The 18,718-nt window shown below is 32.4% G+C and overlaps 2 protein-coding genes across 5 annotated transcripts; both read right to left on the reverse strand.

Annotated features, from left to right (window-relative positions):
- Positions 1-544: 544 nt before the first annotated feature.
- LOC124844333 (ATP-dependent 6-phosphofructokinase 4, chloroplastic-like) lies at positions 545-10,875 on the reverse strand. Of its 4 annotated transcripts, none has more exons than XR_015781582.1 (14): positions 10,581-10,875; positions 9,635-9,681; positions 9,448-9,487; positions 9,271-9,333; positions 9,062-9,199; positions 6,746-6,904; positions 6,605-6,658; positions 6,306-6,374; positions 5,737-5,866; positions 5,531-5,571; positions 3,762-3,933; positions 3,035-3,233; positions 1,918-2,072; positions 545-949 (listed from the first exon to the last, which is right to left on the reverse strand). XR_015781582.1 is itself a non-coding variant. In XM_088096496.1 (14 exons), exons 1-14 carry the CDS (start codon positions 10,833-10,835, stop codon positions 821-823), a joined length of 1,554 nt encoding a protein of 517 aa, XP_087952622.1. In that variant the 5' UTR covers positions 10,836-10,875; the 3' UTR covers positions 545-820. The 4 variants fall into 4 exon arrangements, 3 of the variants coding, with proteins under 3 accessions (XP_087952622.1, XP_087952621.1, XP_087952623.1); XM_088096496.1 differs by having other exon boundaries at positions 3,035-3,083; positions 3,694-3,918; XM_088096495.1 differs by having other exon boundaries at positions 3,035-3,083; positions 3,694-3,933.
- A 1,368-nt stretch (positions 10,876-12,243) lies between these two features.
- LOC124820672 (Transducin/WD40 repeat-like superfamily protein) lies at positions 12,244-17,219 on the reverse strand. Its single transcript, XM_047292412.2, has 6 exons — positions 16,776-17,219; positions 14,777-15,265; positions 13,991-14,212; positions 13,840-13,912; positions 13,369-13,476; positions 12,244-13,023 (listed from the first exon to the last, which is right to left on the reverse strand). Exons 1-6 carry the CDS (start codon positions 16,890-16,892, stop codon positions 12,656-12,658), a joined length of 1,377 nt encoding a protein of 458 aa, XP_047148368.1. The 5' UTR covers positions 16,893-17,219; the 3' UTR covers positions 12,244-12,655.
- Between the last annotated feature and the right edge of the window lie 1,499 nt (positions 17,220-18,718).

Consider the following 18,718-nt stretch of genomic DNA (forward strand, 5'->3'; position numbering starts at 1 on the left):
TACATTTAAAAAAAATGGTTAAAACATGAATGAAATATAAAAGTTAGACATACATTTATGTAAAAGTTTGACAGTGACCGAAAGGAAAGAGGGTATTTAGAAGTACAAATTTCTTACGGTTACGCCACCACCCTAACACCCTAATCGTGCCTGCTGTCCTGTCTAAAAAAAGTTATTCAATTCTAATTTTCAACACGCCCACTTCCCTATTATAAAAGGCAATATCAGCTGCCATATGTTACTGCATCATCCAAACATAAATCTGATCAATAAGATTCAATTCATTTAGTATCACAGAAATAGGAACGTAGAAGATAATTAAAATGTGATCAGATCCTATCTTTCATTCATTTTTCTCTATTTTCTTCTATCAAATACATTTAATTTTTATTTTATTTCTCGTTACCTTTATTTTTTTTACTCTGTTTTTTCTTCTATTAGGTCCATTCAGAGACTTAAAATATTGCCATGGATTAAAAAATCCCAGATCCATAGCATATCACTCCATAGTTATAGCATTTTAAAGATAAATAAAACAAAAGGCTAACATGAGACTTTCTTCTTTTTTTTTTTAATTTGTAAACACATTCTAGGCACGTAAAGTATTCGTGATTTGAGCAGAGGAGGTGTAGCGGAACTTGTGTGGTGGCCTGTATAAATTTTCAACATGTTGATTCTGATTTTCAACATGTTCACTTCCCAATTAACAAATGAATATGTAGTATCATCCCCCGTATGCTAAATGAATGTTAATGACAAATCAATTCTCAGAAATGAATCAATATCGATAAACCTGGATAGAGGTAATAATTATATAGTATTAGTTCATGACCTCTTTGTCAAATTTTTCTTGATCAGAGGAAACGAAACCTGGTTGATTCGTTGATAAAAGAAGTCTAGCCCACATCCTATCACTCAGCCTGACCGTTTTCTGCCTCTCAGTCACACGCTGCAACAAGATGTTCGGTGATCAGCTGGTGGTATATTATACAATGCAAGGAAAAACAAGCAAAATCATAATATGAGAAACGATGTAGAACAAAATCTCCGACAAAGTTAGAGACCTAACAGAAAGGACTAGTTGTATGGAGAAATTGTCAAATAATCAGTGTTTTTTCACTGAAGATATCCAATTATAAATAGCAAACAAAAATGCACCATGTTGTAAGGGCTTCAGTTTTCTTTTTGTGGTCAGATTGCGCAGGTAATTTCCGTGGAAAATTTATTTCCAGGGTTCAAATTTAAGAAATTTCATCAACGTCCTGGAACTTTCATAAAAAAAAAACTGGATATATTTGTGCCTGGCTGGCTGGAAGGCAAGCTTTCTTTTCTTCATCTCATCTTTTCTAATAGTTAGTCCTAGTTATACCAGTTCAATTTTTTTGCCCAAGAAAAAAGTCTCTATAAAGACTAATGTATGATCTTTTCCTTAATGCATGTAAGAATGAATCACTATTTTTATGTTTATTTTTTTGTAGAAAATTGCTAAAGGGAAAGAAACACGGCATGTCGTTAGGGCAGAATCCAGGTGGACGTTAGGAAAGCTCATTCAATATTTCATCCATTAGGAATTGTTGGTCTTTTGGATGATGAGTATGAATGCCGAGTCTGGACGGCATGTTCAATGTCTCAATTTAATAGCTATTCCAATATATTACTCTATTCCACAACCCTTGACATTTTAGTTTAGAAAGGTTTTCTTTTGAATTGTAGTATGTAAAAACTGATAACCTAGTGAATAAAACAACACAAGATATTTGAGTAGAACATCTATTGGTAATTAATAGAATATATAATTGTAACAGAAAATTACAAAGCAAACAAAGATACTAAAAGATTAAGCGTAGCACAATGTTTTGCAATGAGAGTAATTTACTTGAATTGAATATACACGAGTTAAGGAAATGAACCACTCACAGCAATTGGGATATAAGCATGTCTACCGTTCACAGGCCCAACTGTGAAGCCAGTGAATCCAGCCATAGCTCCATGGACAGCACCATGAGCAAGGAGAGTGCAGTAAATGTTGTCTGAGGCATTACTTGGAATAGCTCGAATCATGTACGTTGGATCTATGAAAGTAACAAACAAGTTTTATAAGGAAAATAACAAATTTCAAGATTTCAAGTAGAGCAAGCTGCTCCAAGATTAAATGATTTTAAATAAATTAGCGAATAATTACTACATCTCTAGAAGAAAAAGGTTAAAAAATGAAATAATTTTTTTTATACACTTAAATTAACTTATTCACGAGTTAAAAACAAGAATTTAGAGAAACCATAAGTAGGACTTCTACAAATTAGCTTATAAGTTACTTAATTTCTTTTCTTCTTATTTTTCTGTTCTATAAATAATAACGGAATTTTGTGTAAACAAAGTCTATAATGCTCTTAAAATTATTCTTGAATCCCTCTTTATACATACATACACACACATATCTCTCTCTCTCTCTCTCTCTCTCTCTCTCTCTCTATATATATATATATATATATATATATATATATATATATATATATATATATATGTATATATATATATATATATGTATATATATATATATGTATATATATATATATATGTATATATATATAACATTAATCTTATAGCTTGCTGAATGAAATGAATAAATTAAAATTTTTGTCATGATCTGCTGCATATAAATGTAATGTATATCCGTTAGATGAGTCAAATTGCCCAACTGAAGCAGATTCCAGATCTTTTTCACTAATGAAAGTTTACAGGAGCCAGGCTGAAGGATACACTAAAACAGACCCTCAATCACTCTGGAGTAAAAACACAACTTTCGACACCCTTTCTTTGTTTAGTCTTTTAGAACCAACTAAGTTGTACGGTCACATTTCCTTTTCATATGATACAATACAGTAGCATGTAAAATAGGAAAATGGTTAGATCTACTGGATAACGCATTTGAAGGACATTTCTTCCAAAGATTAACTCATCAAGCTATTTGTTAGAGGCAGGCAACCTTCATTAAAATAAATAAAAAATATTCTTGAGAAACTAAAGAAAATACCTATATATTTCATATTCACTGCCATCTTTCGAAACATTGTGAAATGATTCTGCAATAAAAAATGTCAATAAAGAGATGGTGAATAACTTAAAAGATGATAAATCCCAGTTTCTGCACTCTACAACGCTCAGCTCAGCCTTTTTTGACAGTCGCTCCAAAGGTAGTCCTTTCCGGTCTAAAGATGAGCATAATAAGGTGGCTTTCAAACAAAGAATAAAGAATAATCAGAAAACTATAGTGCTGAACAAAATTATGAAGTTAGGATGGGATAGTTGTAAAGTCCACATCAACGAATTTCCAATCTCAGCAATCTCTCTCAGTGTTATGATTAAAAGGAGAGGAAACATAACGTCAAAACAAAACAAGAAAGTTACATATGACTGTAATTGATATTTAACATCCGTCTTTTAGCAAGTTAACTGGTCCTATCGGCATAAATCAGATTCTGAAAAGAAATGCAGGACTTTCTTTTGAGTGGATGTTTTTCTATGGTCATAAGTTCTAAACTCAACTCAACTATCGAAAAGATATCCAATTTTATGCAGTCTCAAATCCAGTCAATTTAAAGGTGTACATGATACAACTTATACACATCTTCGAATATTATACATCTACAACAGAGACATAAATACAAAGAAAGGAAAGATAATGCAACATACTTTGATCTTATCAGATAACCATGGACCAACATCAAGAAGTAGCTTGTTCCCCGATGCATCAGTTTTACCTGCATCATGCCCTTCTACAGCAACATATTCCTGACCTGCTCCTTCGGCTACCACAATAACTAAATGTCCATTTTCTTTTAGCCTCTCTTCAATAAACTCAAAAAGCCCACCTCTTCCTTCCAAATAAAAGGGAGACTCTGGAATCAAGCAGCAATCCTGTAATGACTCCAGCTATTATAGGCATTTCATTTCCCCTCTTAATAATGTTCAAATAAAAATCTATCAAGTCAAATAAGAGTTTCATGATGGGGTGAAGTGTCATCTACCAAGAAAATGAATTTTTAAAACATAAATATCTATTGAAATAAAAAGCACTTCACAGTCAACATGAAAAGTCTTGGAATCTAGGTTTGGACATAAGATAACTATACAAAACCAACTTATAACGTGAAAACAAGCTCAATTTGGTTAGATCTCTAGGGAACGTGAGATTAAATCACTCTTCTTGATGTTGAAATTTAAGCAACCCCCCAAAATGGCCGCCACTAAGGCAGACCAGGTGGTAACCACAATTAAGGCAGCATTCCAATGGAGAATAGGTGCTATCTAAACAGCTTATTGTCCAGTCCAGACCAATGGGCTGATGTTCTGACAAAACTTTTTTCTCTTATTCAGGTCCAAGGTCACAGTGGTTGATCTAACTCAAGAATACCAAGCACATAGAATACTAACTGAAGAATTTATACTAACTCACACTTTAAGACTTTGGAGGGTGATGATTGATAGCGTTCTATGTGTTTAAGTGGCCAGTTGGAAGAAACTGTGAGTCATTCTTCAGGGTTGCAAGTAGAGTATGGAGTATTTGTGATAAATGGATTGGAGTAAGTTTTGTAAATCATAATTTACCAGAACAATACAACTTAACCGCAACGTCCAATTAGATCAATTTAGATGGCTTTGAGGCATATAAAGATTTCTTGAGCAGACATGTCTTTCTTTTATATCCACCCGATATCCACCCGCAACAAAACCAAACGTTCATCAAGTCACATTAAAAAAATTTATTGCAACTTCACTTTATATGTTTCTTTGATCCTTCCTTTTTCTTTTAAGGCTCATGGAAACTCCAGCTTCAGGGTGGGGAAAAATCAAAAGACGTTTGATTTGTCTTAAGTACAAAGCAGAAGCTCCACTATGTACACAAAATAGAATAGTTATATCTAAAGTTATTCTAATATTATAATTACAGCAAGACAATATATTATTAAACTATGTACTATATTCCAACATTCTTGTAGTCCTCCTCCTACCATTTTCCATGGATTTGGGTCCTCTTCAATTGACGTTTTGTTTAATAAATTTTAACCATTTATTATTTAATATGTATGGTTGAAATAAAAACTAACTAACCCATTATACCAGTAAAATAGGCATACTTGTTAGTCATTCTAGTTATAGTTGATTTTTATTTTAACGGTTAGATTTAGTAATAAATATAATAAATAGTTAAGATCTACTAAACAGAAGAGTCTAAATGCCTCGCCAATGCTTTTTTTTTGTCAGCAGTGTGCAGTTAGTGTTTGTCCTCTGTAACTATCTTTCACAGCATTGTACTGCTATCCAAATTTACTGAATATAAATACAATGATCACATCCACATAGGGTACACTTAAAAATATCCCTTTATTTAGTCTTAAAGTTTATGTATCACACTAATTTCTAGCATGACAAAAAGAAACAATAATGAAATAGAAATTTTACACTACCAAAAGAATCAGTTCAAATGTGACCATCACTGATAAGTGCTGACATTAGATAAATGTCTTACCACATCTCGACTTGCTTGTGTTGCATACATTGCAATGAAACCTGCATATGGAACCTTGTAAAGTTCTAATAACAACATTTCACTCATAGATAAAAGCTCCCATTTTCTGTCATTTCATTGAATAAAATTATTTAGAAAATTTGAATTGCAATACAAAAAGGAGAGGCAAAATCAGAATATAACATTTCTGTAATACTACTATTTACCACTGTATCTTCCCATCAGCTTCACAATTCCAACTCCGTTCTCGACACTTTCAACCTCCACATGAGCAGCATCAATGGCTCTCTGGGCTTCTTCCACAGCAGTTTCAAATCCAAAAGATTTGTCTATCACCTAGATCCAAAAACACAAACAAGAAGAATAACATAACAAATGCTTCCTCTAAGTATATTTATTTTAATAAATATTGTAATATGTGGACAAAAAGTTGACGAACAAATATAATATCTCCAAGTCAAGACACATGGTTGCACACACACCGACAGAAACCTGAACAGACAGAACAGATGCCATTAAAAGTAGAGTTTCATATATAAACAACTAGATACAATCACTGGTTTCCTGAAAAATTTGTCCTTTTCTATGATCTTGGTAGATGGTTGGAAGACTTGCCCGGTTGGAAAGCCTTTCTATGATGTCTTTGCCAGGAGTTTTGGGTTGTAACATGTTCAAATTATTATTCTATAAATCAAACTACAAGAATATTTCACTAATGGCCTAAAAGTCTCCATGTAGGTATAAATTCAGAATATATCATGGGCTAAGAACTTACAGCAATATCATTATCAATTGTTTTCGGAATCCCAGCCACAGCCACTTGAAGACCACGCCTTATAACTTCCTTCATAAAAAAGATGATTATATTACATTATTCCATAAAGATAACTACATGAATGAGGGAATGGATTCAGTGCAGTGACAGTACCACAGCAGAGGATCTTAGCCTTTTATTAATATAACAATTTTATTATAAAAAAATAAAATAGTAAGTAGGAAGATAAGACCTGACAGTCTCATTTTTTTTTCACTGCACGAAATCCAATAATTGTTTTCGTGAAAGTAACGAATTACCTCATAGATAAGTGAAGCTCCTTTCTGCGTACCATCACCTCCAATAATGTATACCTAACATAGAAAGATCAAATCATCTTTGGTTCAGACATCATGTCCAAATTTGATAGAAAATTTAAAATATTTTTAACAAGTATACACCTGATTTATTCCCCTATCCTCAATGTTGTCTACTATCTTGTGGGTATCATGTCCTCCACGAGATGTTCGGAGAAAGGTGCCACCACGTTTATGGATATCGTTAACCACTTTAGGAGTCAACATCAATGTATTTTTTGAATAGAACCCTTTATATCCTCCCTAAATCAGTTTCAAAATTAAAGTGGTGACCAATAAGAACTCAATGAAAGATCATAAAAGAAAAATGCTAAGTTGCTAGCAATGCCCAAAGGGCATGGGTTAATGAAACAAAAAATAGTAAGTATTTACTATTTATTACTCCCTTTCCTTCTTGTAAGAATCAAACTAGATTTTTTTCATGATCTTTTTATAAGAATCAATCTAGAATGTTCCTACATTAACCTCTTAACAAAATATCCCTAATCATGAGTCAATTCTCATACATAGTAGTAGACAGAAAACATTAGTCGTAGGCTTTTCTGAGGCCAAGGAATCAAACTTCACTTCTTCGTATGCACAACATTGTGGGAACTTTATTTGCCTCTTCACATGCATAGCCAATAAAACTTAAAGCAATAAACATATTACTAACCAGAGACATTAGAAGAATTACAGCCAGTATATTATAGGAAAAACAAATAAAAGTATGTCTCATTGATGTTAGGCAAAATTTTAGAAAAAAAAATGCCTTTGTGGTAAATTTGAATCTAGTAACTTGGTTAATTACTTTATTCTTATGAATTAGTTAGTTTATTAGGAATTATAAAAATGAGTGGATGGAGCATATTGAAAATATAAATTCAATTCAAAATAGTTGACATTAAGTAATTAGAATCATTTAAGAAGGAGGAATCAATGCTTTAGGGCATTGATTAGCTAGACCACCCTTAAAGAACTGCAAAGCTAAGCTAAGAGTGGTAATAATATTTTAAATCTCAAATAATAAGATTGTTGAAATTACAATTACAATACCAAACTTAAAAGTTGAAAAAATATAAATTATTTCCCATCTCATTCAATTTAAACATATTATTTTCTTGTAATACTAGAATTCAGGAAAGAAAAAAAAAAAAAAGGAGGAGTAGAAATTCCCTAGGCTAGTTATCGAAAAGAGACATTTCCACAATGCTAAGTAGAGAATTTATTGCTTAACCGTCTGGAACTAACTTTCATTATCCCAGCTAAGTACACATAAAATAACTTATTTCTCCGGCTTCCTTAACCTTTATAATGATGGTAAAATTACTTCCATATTGTCGTAACCAGTACTCTTCTTAAAGCTCAAACAGATTACTCCAAAGTTTCCAAGCTATACCTAACTTATGACATAAATGGTTTAAGGAAACCGTTAGGCAGATACTTCACTTAAATAATGGTGTATTTGATGAATTTCTAGTGTGGTCATTCAGTTTAGAAAATTACCTCAGATCAAATTAAAGGCTTTTGGTGCATTTATTTGAAGCAGAATGCATGCATGCGTTCATCTTGAAGCAGTGTGGTCATTCAGTTTAGAAAATTACCTCAGATCAAATTAAAGGCTTTTGGTGCATTTATTTGAAGCAGAATGCATGCATGCGTTCATCTTGAAGGACACCTCCTTGCCACTAGATTGCTAACGGGAACAATATTCAACTTCATTTATGTTATGGTTTTCTCTTTGGTTAACACCCTAATTAAATTTTTTAGGTAAGAATACTTTTTGTTGAACTTGGTTTTGGTTCCTATATTAAATTCATGAATTAGCTATCAAACTTTTGAAAATATGTTTCAATTTAGTCATTCTTGATACTTAAAAACTTAACATATAGTGGGAGTTATTTTATCGCCGTAAAAATTAAAGGACTGACTAAATTTACATGTTTTAGAATTTGAGGACTAATCAGTAATTTTAAAAGTACACGGATTAAAAACATATTTTTCTCAGCTCATATTATTTTTATATAACTGGTTTTTAAGTTTTTTGTTTTGGAGGATGTTTATTATAACCTGATTGTTTTCTCAATCTTTTTCTAGATATTAGAGTTTACATAGAACAGAAAGGAGAGAGGGAGTTTAATCAAGATATTTTTTCTTATATTTCCTTACATTTTGAATATGCTACAACAAAGATTATAAAGCTACAAAAGTAGCGTGCTCTATAAGAAACAGAAACAGTAGCAGACTGTTACAGTCTGTTGTCACACATCAGCTGGCAGTACAATATTCACGCTATATATCATTATTGAATTTTAAAGAGAATATAATTAGTTTAACCAAATAGTCATTAAAGTCTTTAATTAACAAAAGCATGTTATATTTTTAAACATACTCAGAATATTATAATTTCAAAAAACTAACCTCAATCCCAAGTATATCATGAACACCATACATGATGTTCAAGCCGCAAACAATTTCCCTAATCACTGTATTAATTCCTGGGCATAATCCTCCACAAGTCACTATGCAAGCACGTACTTCTTCTGGCTCGAAATAAATCTAATATGAGAAGAGAAGGCATCATCAGTTTTTAAAGATTACGAATGGATAGACATTTCCAAGCTTTATACCTTTTCTCGAGGTCCCGCACGCCGAAAATGAACTCCTCTCGGACTTCCTTTTTGAATAGCAACCTGGACATTAAACGTTATAAGAAATTTAGACAAATGCTAAAACACGGAGATCGATCAATCATTTATAAAGAATATAGTTCCACGAACAAGCAGGGAGAGGATTGTGTCACTTACATTTTGAGCAACCACGTCTTCTGGGCTCACAAAATTTTTCCTTCAAGTACAAAACAATTTTTATAAAAGAATCATATTAAAATAATTAAAAGAAACAAAAAGTTTGGGAACTTGAACATATAATCTTTGAAGTTACAATGAAAAATCACAAACATTATTTAAAGCAAATTGCTAGAAGTGGACTTACTTGACAATTGAGTAAGCTTGGCTCTTCCTCAATGGATTTGGATAGGACTACAAAAGAGGAAGAAATGCATTAAATATTAGAAATCACCGTAAAGCTAGAAAAGAAGAAAGAAATAGAAAGAAAATTGAAAGAAAACATATAGAAAAGAAAAAATTATCATTATTTTTTTGAAAACGAAAATGATTTACTTAACAAAGAAAAAGAAGGAAAAAACCCACCACTCCTCAAATATACCGAATAGCTGATATCAAAGTTGGTGATATCAAACAATGTAAATTCACGGGACCATATAGAAAAGAAGAAAGAAATAAAAAGAAAATAGAAAGAAAACATATAGAAAAGAAAAAATTATCATTATTTTTTTGAAAAAGAAAATGATTTACTTAACAAGGAGAAAAAGAAGGAAAAAACCCACCACTCCTCAAATATACTGAATAGCTGATATAAAAGCTGCTGATATCAAATAATGTAAATTCACGGGACCATATGATTTCCCCCTCATGAGAATCCCTTCTAACTTTTTTTAACCATGGTGGTAACACACTCCTAACTTGTTTATTCTGTAATCAAATAACATCATCAAAATTCGATCCCTAAATTACTAAGTTAAGAGACAGAAATAGCTATTGTTTGCCCCAATGTTCTTTTCTATTTCTCTTCAATAAAGATTGATAGTTTATATTTTATTCCACTCCTATTTTAAATTATCTTTTAATTTCATTCACATTGTTTCTCCCGACTCTGCCAAACAAGGCCTAAAGCTAACTAAAATATGGAAAACTGTGATTTCATAATAGTATCTTTTCATCAACAAAAATAAAAGAATAGTATAAAAACATGTGGCGTTTGTGCACTAGAATCTCACAATCAAGGACATCATCGTAACAAACTGAAAACAAGAATTGCGAAAAGTTTTGGTGAAAAGCAAGGGAGAAACAAGTGGTACCGGTAAATCGGGAAGGAAGTTTGTGAGATGTGGAACGTCTTCAAGGACAAAACCGTCATTCTCAGATTGAGTAACCTGAATAGCAGTGACGACGGCGAGCTTGTTTTGGCGGGAAATCGACGACGGCTTCCGGAGAAAGGATGCCGACTTTCTGCAGAATCGCAACCGTTTCGGAATGTTTGGACGGAGGGAGAACGAGAATGGAGGAAGAAGAGTTTTAGCGAGGGAAGACGAAGAAACTGAGAGATCCGTCATTGTTTCCTTCTGAGTTTAACTGAATAAGTCTTGTTTTGGATTTGGATGATTATTATATATACATACATATATATACATATATATATATATATATATATATATATATATATATATTGTTATATTATTATATTATGATTTCAGTTAGTTGACAGGACAAGTACAAAACGACCTTTCTGCTTTGCTTTTAATATAAAAAAAATGATAATTTTATCCATACAATTTTTTTATTTATTTGATATTATCTTTTTTTTATTTATTTTTTCCTTCTTAAAATACAAAAATTTATTATTTTATAATTATTTTACTATTATAATATAAATTAAAAAAATATAAATACGCGTCATTTTACCGTTACTCATAAATAAATCTAACGTCATTCTTTTCTAAATTTAATGCAAATCAGGATTTAATTTAAAATTATGAGGTAGTCCAGAAGATTAGGGACAAATTTAGTCAATTATTTATGTATCTAAAAATAGTATTCTGATGCATGTCTATTTCATTTATATAACTAAATATACATTTATTTAATTCGATGATTTAATTTAAAATACTAAATTCGTTGAATCGGGGTTGAAGAAATGGGATATTTTTAGGATTGTGAAAAATAATTAAAATTAAGGTTAAACTTTTAATACATATTTTTAAGAGACAAGCCCTTGTTAAATTCTAAAAAGAATCTAGCAATGGAAACATGTTTAAACATGGTATGTTGAATTGCAAAGAGTTTAGTAAATGAACTTTGACACAAGGTTGTTGAAAGTAAAAGAGGATTTATCAATGGTTAAAAATTGTTTCTTGCCTATGCCATATAAAATAGGCATACAAGATGTGATCATTTCATGACTGGGATAGATACTAACTAGTTTAATTTCCTAAGAACGCTAGTTAAAGACTATTGGCTTTCAATGCTACTGAACAAGGTGACCAAGTTGTAGTTGAGGGTGAGGAAGAAGCAACACCAGATGAAGTCACAACGGCCAAAGGACTTGAAAGCAAATTCTTCGAGTGGTGGAAGGCGAAGGAGAAGCACCTGGGGCGTGTGGCAAAGTTAGAGGATTGTATGATGTGTCCGGAGAAGGAGGTAGACAAGCAGAAAATCGATTATGGCAAAGAAAGATATAGGAGAATCGATTATGGGAAAAAATAGAAAGGAGCATTGATTCTTCAAAGAGGAGAATCAATTCTCAAAGAGAGGAGAATCGATTCTGGTCCAAAATAAGAGAAAGGGTGAAAGACAGAGTGAAAAATAGAGGGCCAAATGTGTAGTTTACTACAAAGTGAGTTGATTTTCTTCCTCTCTTCACTCCAAGGGCACTCCTTTTTTTCCCCGCAAATTCGAGCTCTCATTTCGGTTTAAATTAGTTGAACCAAACAAAACCAGCACTCGCTCTTCCATCATCATTCGAACCAAACACAAGCCTAGTGTCATAACAACAATAATGATTAGACAAAGATATTATGGAGTATCCTCATAAACTTTTGTTATACTATTTTAGATGGCATTTCAATCAACACATCAGCATTACACCCTAAAAATCAAACAGGAAACAGATTGCTGGTTAATATTGAATATATCTAAGCTCCTAAAACAAGGGCCGAGATGGCCATTGAATTTTCTCAAATGCTCCGACATAGATAGCTCCATTGCCTCCTCTCCTCAAACATGCTTCATCGGCATACCTCCTTCCTCAAACCAAGCCTTTATCTCTTACAGCTGCATGAATTTTTGTATGATCTTAAACCTTGGACTCTTATCTACCAGATGCAAAGAGATAATGGCCATTCACTTTTTTCACTATTGCTTCACTTCCTTATCATTATTCATCTGAACTGTATTCACTAGATTCAGGTAATAAGGGAACAGCAGCACAGCAGAATGACTCCTTGTCCTTAAGAAGTAGACAACTACCATTCGAATTCCATTTCAGGTCAGTTATGGTAAATTGTGGTAGAGGAACATGAACACAATAGGCACCGGATGGAGTCCACATATACAAGTGAGTACTTCCAGTGCAAACAACGAGGCGTGTGCATGTTGGGTCCCATGTTGCCGCCCTTATAGCATCTTTCTGGACTAAGATTGCAGCAAGCTCCAGGTGTCGAATATCCCATATCCAAAGTATTGTAGGCATACTATCATTTCGAGTGCATATGTACTGGCTATCGTTGCTCCATGACAAAATGCCTACAACAAAATTATTCAATCTCTTCAGTAAAGTAATACTGAAAGGAAACTGATCTTATACATACTGCAGAAACCAAAGCATCATCAATGAGGAATATGAATAATGCAAAGATAGCAGTAATCATGAAAGGTTGCACATGTACAGTCACTTGATTAGTTTACAGCCTGATCTCAACTAGTTCCAAAAATATCAGAAAATCACATCAACATCATGAAGTTTCATTACTTCCTGTTTATTACAAAATATGGAATGAAGAACCATAGCTTTGCTTCTATGAATTATTGAATTATTAAAAAGAATTATCATAATTTATGGCATCTGAAAATAAAAGATGAGTAGCTCACCAATTCCTTGTTTAGGGTTAGGTTTCTCAGCAGGAGGCTTTTGGAATGGTAAATTGATAGGAACTTCCATGACCTCATACCTGACTCTAAAGGGTTCTTCAGGAGAATCTGCTTCGAGAAAGAAAAATAAAAAAGTAACAAAACAAAAGAATGTCAGTGTCATGAACCAGCACACTAAAAGCCCAAGCTGTTACGTAAATGTAGATAAATGGTTTCAACACTTTAATTCTTTGGTCTCTTGATTAACTTATTAGACACAACCCCCTTTTATGTTCATGAAGATATGTTAAGCTTTACTGAAAATTTTAAACTAAACTAATCTAAAGTTAATTGTCAGCCAATTCCGATAAGTTAACACAAGAAATGGCTAAAGAAATAACTGCTTCCAGGCAAATTACAAACCAATAGTGGCAAAAGTAGCTAACTGCCAAAATAAAAAAAAGAGACATAATGCAAAGTGGTTGTGCTTACCGTCATTTCCTTGGGAAAAATCATCACTCAAACAAAGTTCAGACATATCAAGTTGTAGGGGCTCATCTACTTCCTGCAATTTGATGAACAAGGTAAATAATTTTCTCAAACTGTGATACCATTAACGAGGGGAAGTGTCTTAAAGGAGTACTTTGAAAACAGCAGCATAACAAGGTCCACGGACTGAATACGGGTGCATTAGCTCTGCAAATGTCTTCCAAGTTAAGTGATTCAGGACTCGCAACATCTGATCATAACTGCCCACTGCCAGAAACTGACCACAAGGAGACCAGGACACACTTTTAACTCCCAATCCACTTTCATATGCCTGATACTTGAAGAGGCACCTTCCGTCTGGAGAATATATTAGAACCTATATCAAAGGAAAGTGTCTAAGTTTTAGAAAATTGTAAATTGCAGCCATAAATTTCTAACAATAATTTATAGCATAACCAGTGGGTTATACAAAAGCAACAGAGTATAATTAACACTAAATTGTGATAGATTGTATATTGCGGTATATGACATGCATGAAACTTTGATAATCAAATGCATGTACTTTAATGATGATAATAGTGGAAATCTTTAATCGCACTAATTACTCTAGCATCACCCTCTCAAACTTAAGTGCAGTGGGACTAATAACCAGCTTGAGTTTGGAAACTAGAGTTTGAAACTGACTGACTGCATCAATATTACTCTAGGCAATGTACCACAGACACTCATGAGTGTTACCTGGGATGACCAGTTGACCTTTAGGGACAAAAGCAAAATTTCAACTTTTTGAGGAAGAAAACCAAAGAAATTTTTTTGAAGGGTCTAAAATTAAAAATCACTAATTTTACCTGGATTAAAAATATATTTAAGCCTATGTTAAATCATAATATTTCACATGTTAAGAGGGATAGAAAAGAAAAATAGAACAAATAATGGTTACCTTGTACTCAAGTGACGAATCCCATATCACTATAGCACTGTCATCAGGAGACCATTCAATATCAGCCAAATCTAGAGTGTCAACAGCAAAATTGCCCATTATTTCCCATGTGTGACAAGATAACAGATTTATATAGTCCTTGCAATCACGCCTTGTACATATTGCTGCAAATTTTCCATCTCGTGTGAAAGAAACTCCTTTGGAAGCATGCTTTGGCCACTGTAAATGCACACAAGCTGTATTTAACAATGACCAAACAGTCAAACGCAACTGGAAATCAGAAGTGGTGAGTATGTGGCGGCTATCTGGACTCCACCTCGCATATGCAATACCAGCAGGTCCTTCATCTATCTTGCATGTCCATTCTGGTTGGGTTAGTGACCAAGCCTGAATCATTGGCTTTTTGTAAAGACCACAAAGAATATATTCTGAATCAAGGGCCCATTCAATATAGCTAATTTTGTCCAAGCATGAAAACAACTGCACAACCTGCATGCACCGAAAAGAATGATTGTAAACCATGAACTGAGGCTGATAGCTAGAATAAAACATCATAATCAGTGAGTTACGAGGAAATGCACTTAACACCAAAGTGCATAACTAGAATAGATCACATCAAAACCAAGAGAATAGTCCCAAAGAAACTCTTTGAGTGTCTCTGTACCCATGCTTTTTAGTATACATCATTGATAAACAATCCGTATATATTTCTTTTTTCAAGAATAAGCTTGTACTTTAATGCATTAAGTAGTCCTTAGAATGTAGGTTTAAATCTAGTTTAATTTTACAAGCCTATTGCACCTACTTATATATTGTATTTTAGTTATATATGTACATAATGTGGAATCTCTTACACAACCCCGTCTGAACAAGATATTTGTGAGTGATCGATAATGAGTGACACAATATGTTTAACAAACTTATTTTGGATAAACTCCAAACCATCTTAAAAAATGAGTTTAAGTTTAATTCAACATTACAAAAACAACTCATATATGGTGATCTTGTACTCGGTTTAATACTCAATTTTAACTAAATCTCTAGACAGTATGAAAGGCGTATCATTAATCAAGTCGAGAAACAGCAACAAATGCACTCACATCACAATTACAATTTAGAATAGAAAGAGCATATGGTAAGCCCGGGTGAAGTACAGTTAGACATAACAACAATCAAGGTGAATAATTTGATTACGAGCTGACTGATTTATGGTTTTGGAAGACTGAAAATTTTATTCCTCATAAACTACTAGGAAATATGGCATACTACTATATGTGTTCCCAAGTTACATTTAAACTTATACTATCCCTTAATTCAGACGCACGGTTCATTCAGTCCATCTTGGAATTTGGATCCAAAGAGCAGGAACCATCGCAATGAAGTGTTAAAAAGCTCTGGAATTTAAAGTCTACCTACCTCCATACAATCATTTTACGGTCAAATTTAGTGCTTCTCTTCCTAAGCCTGAATTTTTCAAAGACACTATTAAACTGCCTCATGTGTCTGTAAAAATTCTGATACCGGTATGAAAATCTAAAACATCAATTTTCACGATAGCTAGTGTGTAGTTGAGTTCAAGTAAAAACAACAACTTCTTTATACAGAAATCACCACGCTCCACTGGACATCACCCCCTTTTATTTTCCTACAAATCTAAGTACCGAAGAAAGAACCGTCACGTTTTGCCTCTAAAAGAAACCCATTACCAAAACTCCACTCATCAGAAATATGCACATGCAAAACTATAAAAAAAATGTTTTTTTTTCATACTCGTGCATGAAACAGAATAACCAACAAACCATAAAAACAAAAGAAAACCCCCAGATCCCGTTCCTTGCCACGAGTCCCAAGTTCCCAAAAGTTGAAATTCATAAACTGGGTCTCCGATAAGTGTCCCAAAAACCTAAGTTCCAGAAATTCAAAACTCCAAAGACTGCAGCCACAGAATAAAGATTGAAAATTGAAGCAGTGTTGTTAAAGGGGTAACAAAAAACAAAACCTTGAAGGAAATGGTCTCCCGAATGACGAGGCGGTAATCAACGGCGACGGCGATAAAGCGAGCATTGGGAGAGAAACAACAGGGACCCGTTTGCTTGTAAGATTCAGTGAACTCCATTGATCGATTATCACCAAATGGGAAATGGGGGGTTGGTTTCGCTTAAAGTTTCAACTTGGCACAGTGAAGTAGAAGAAGAAGAGAGAGGAGGAAGGTGCATAATAAGTTATGTTGCGGTGAGGGGTGAGTAGAGTTAAACCATCAAATGGTGAGTGACAGAACAGAATAACATGGTAAGTAGATCTGGGAAAGGGAGAGAAACTGTCTTGTTGTCTTGTACCATTCGTTTGAAAGTGAGACAGACAAGATTTTAAATCCTTTTATGCAACCAACGTACCGTTAAATCATGAATCCATCTGGTGTGATGCTTTTTGTTCTTTTCCCTTGCCCTCGTGTTTGAACGGATAACTATATTCAGTCAAGTAAGCTTATTTAAAAGGGTGAAGAAGTATCTGCATTTATTTACTTTACATTTATTTAACACTAACCAAGATTATATTTTTAAATAAAAATTAATTTAAGAACAATTAAAAAAATTAAAAAATATTAGCTTTTAATAGATGTTGGATAGGTATAGAAAAAGTAAAAGGTGTACATATACAATTTTCTTTTCTAAAAATAGCCTAAATTATAGCTTTAGCCTTTTTTATTTTTAATATGTGATTTCATTTTTCAGCTATTTCAATATATATATATATATATATATATATATATATATATATTTAACCAATTAAACGTTAGAAATATATTTACCTGAATAATTATTAAAAATAGTTAGTCAATCAAAATATAAATATAAAAAAATAAATTAATACAAAATTCGGTATTAAACTCTTTTTTTTCAAAATACAAATTGAAAAAGTACAAATAGGTTTAAATTACACAGTATTAAGAAAAAAGAAACAAAATTATAATTTAACTTTAACATATATCAAAAGTACATTAACTCACAAAAAGAAAAATATTTATTAATAAGAGTTGATGAAAATTTTTATGACGGAAATTAGTTTGAAATATAACTTTTCTGGTTTATTATAGGTGAGCTAATATTGTCAAGTAGGAAGATAGGGTAAAGTCATGATATTAGAAACCAAAATCTATTAATCCTTACAACAAGTGTAAAATCTTTAAAGTTTGAATTAATATACGAAAAGTCATCCAAAGATAATCGCTATAGTTTGTAAATATAATTGTATATCTTTAAATGAAATAGTTATATATAATTGCTTGTACTAATCATTTGATTCATTTATATGTCTCTTTATGTGTTTGGTCGTGGTTTATCTAATGTTATACATAAAGATTGTACAGGTAGGAGGGTCGTGAAATAGTGATATTGTTTGATAGTTAGAGCAAGACAAGTTGATACATATGTATATAATTTTATATTGTATTGACTCTTGTTGGAAAACTTTATATATTTTTGAAAAATGTATCATTAAGATGCATGAAGTGTTTATGTAATGGTCTATTGCTTAATACCTAGAGTGTAATAGTATAGTTAGTAGTGTAAATTTATTAAATTAGGATATTAATATGAAATTGTTTTATTTAAGGATGAAAATAACTTCGACTAAATAGAAGATAAAGTTGTTTGATTGAAGAAAGTGAATCGAAAAATAATTTTTAAAAATAACGAATCATATTGTATTATATTTTATTTTTCTGCTATCAAATACTTTTCATTTTTTACATATTTGTTTTAAACATGTTGTAAAATAATTGATTCATATACATATTTGTTTTTTTTTTTTTGTAGGAAAGGGCATAGTTGAAAAAAGATTATTCCTATTAGTAAATTTTAAAACACGAGGCATTGGACGTATAAATATTACCAAGGAGATATCTTGAGTTCAAGAAAGTTGAAACATGTTTACATACATTAA

This window comes from Vigna umbellata, chromosome 8 (assembly GCF_029865625.1).
Source record: "Vigna umbellata cultivar VRB3 chromosome 8, Vumbellata_1.0, whole genome shotgun sequence".
Lineage (NCBI taxonomy): Eukaryota > Viridiplantae > Streptophyta > Magnoliopsida > Fabales > Fabaceae > Vigna > Vigna umbellata.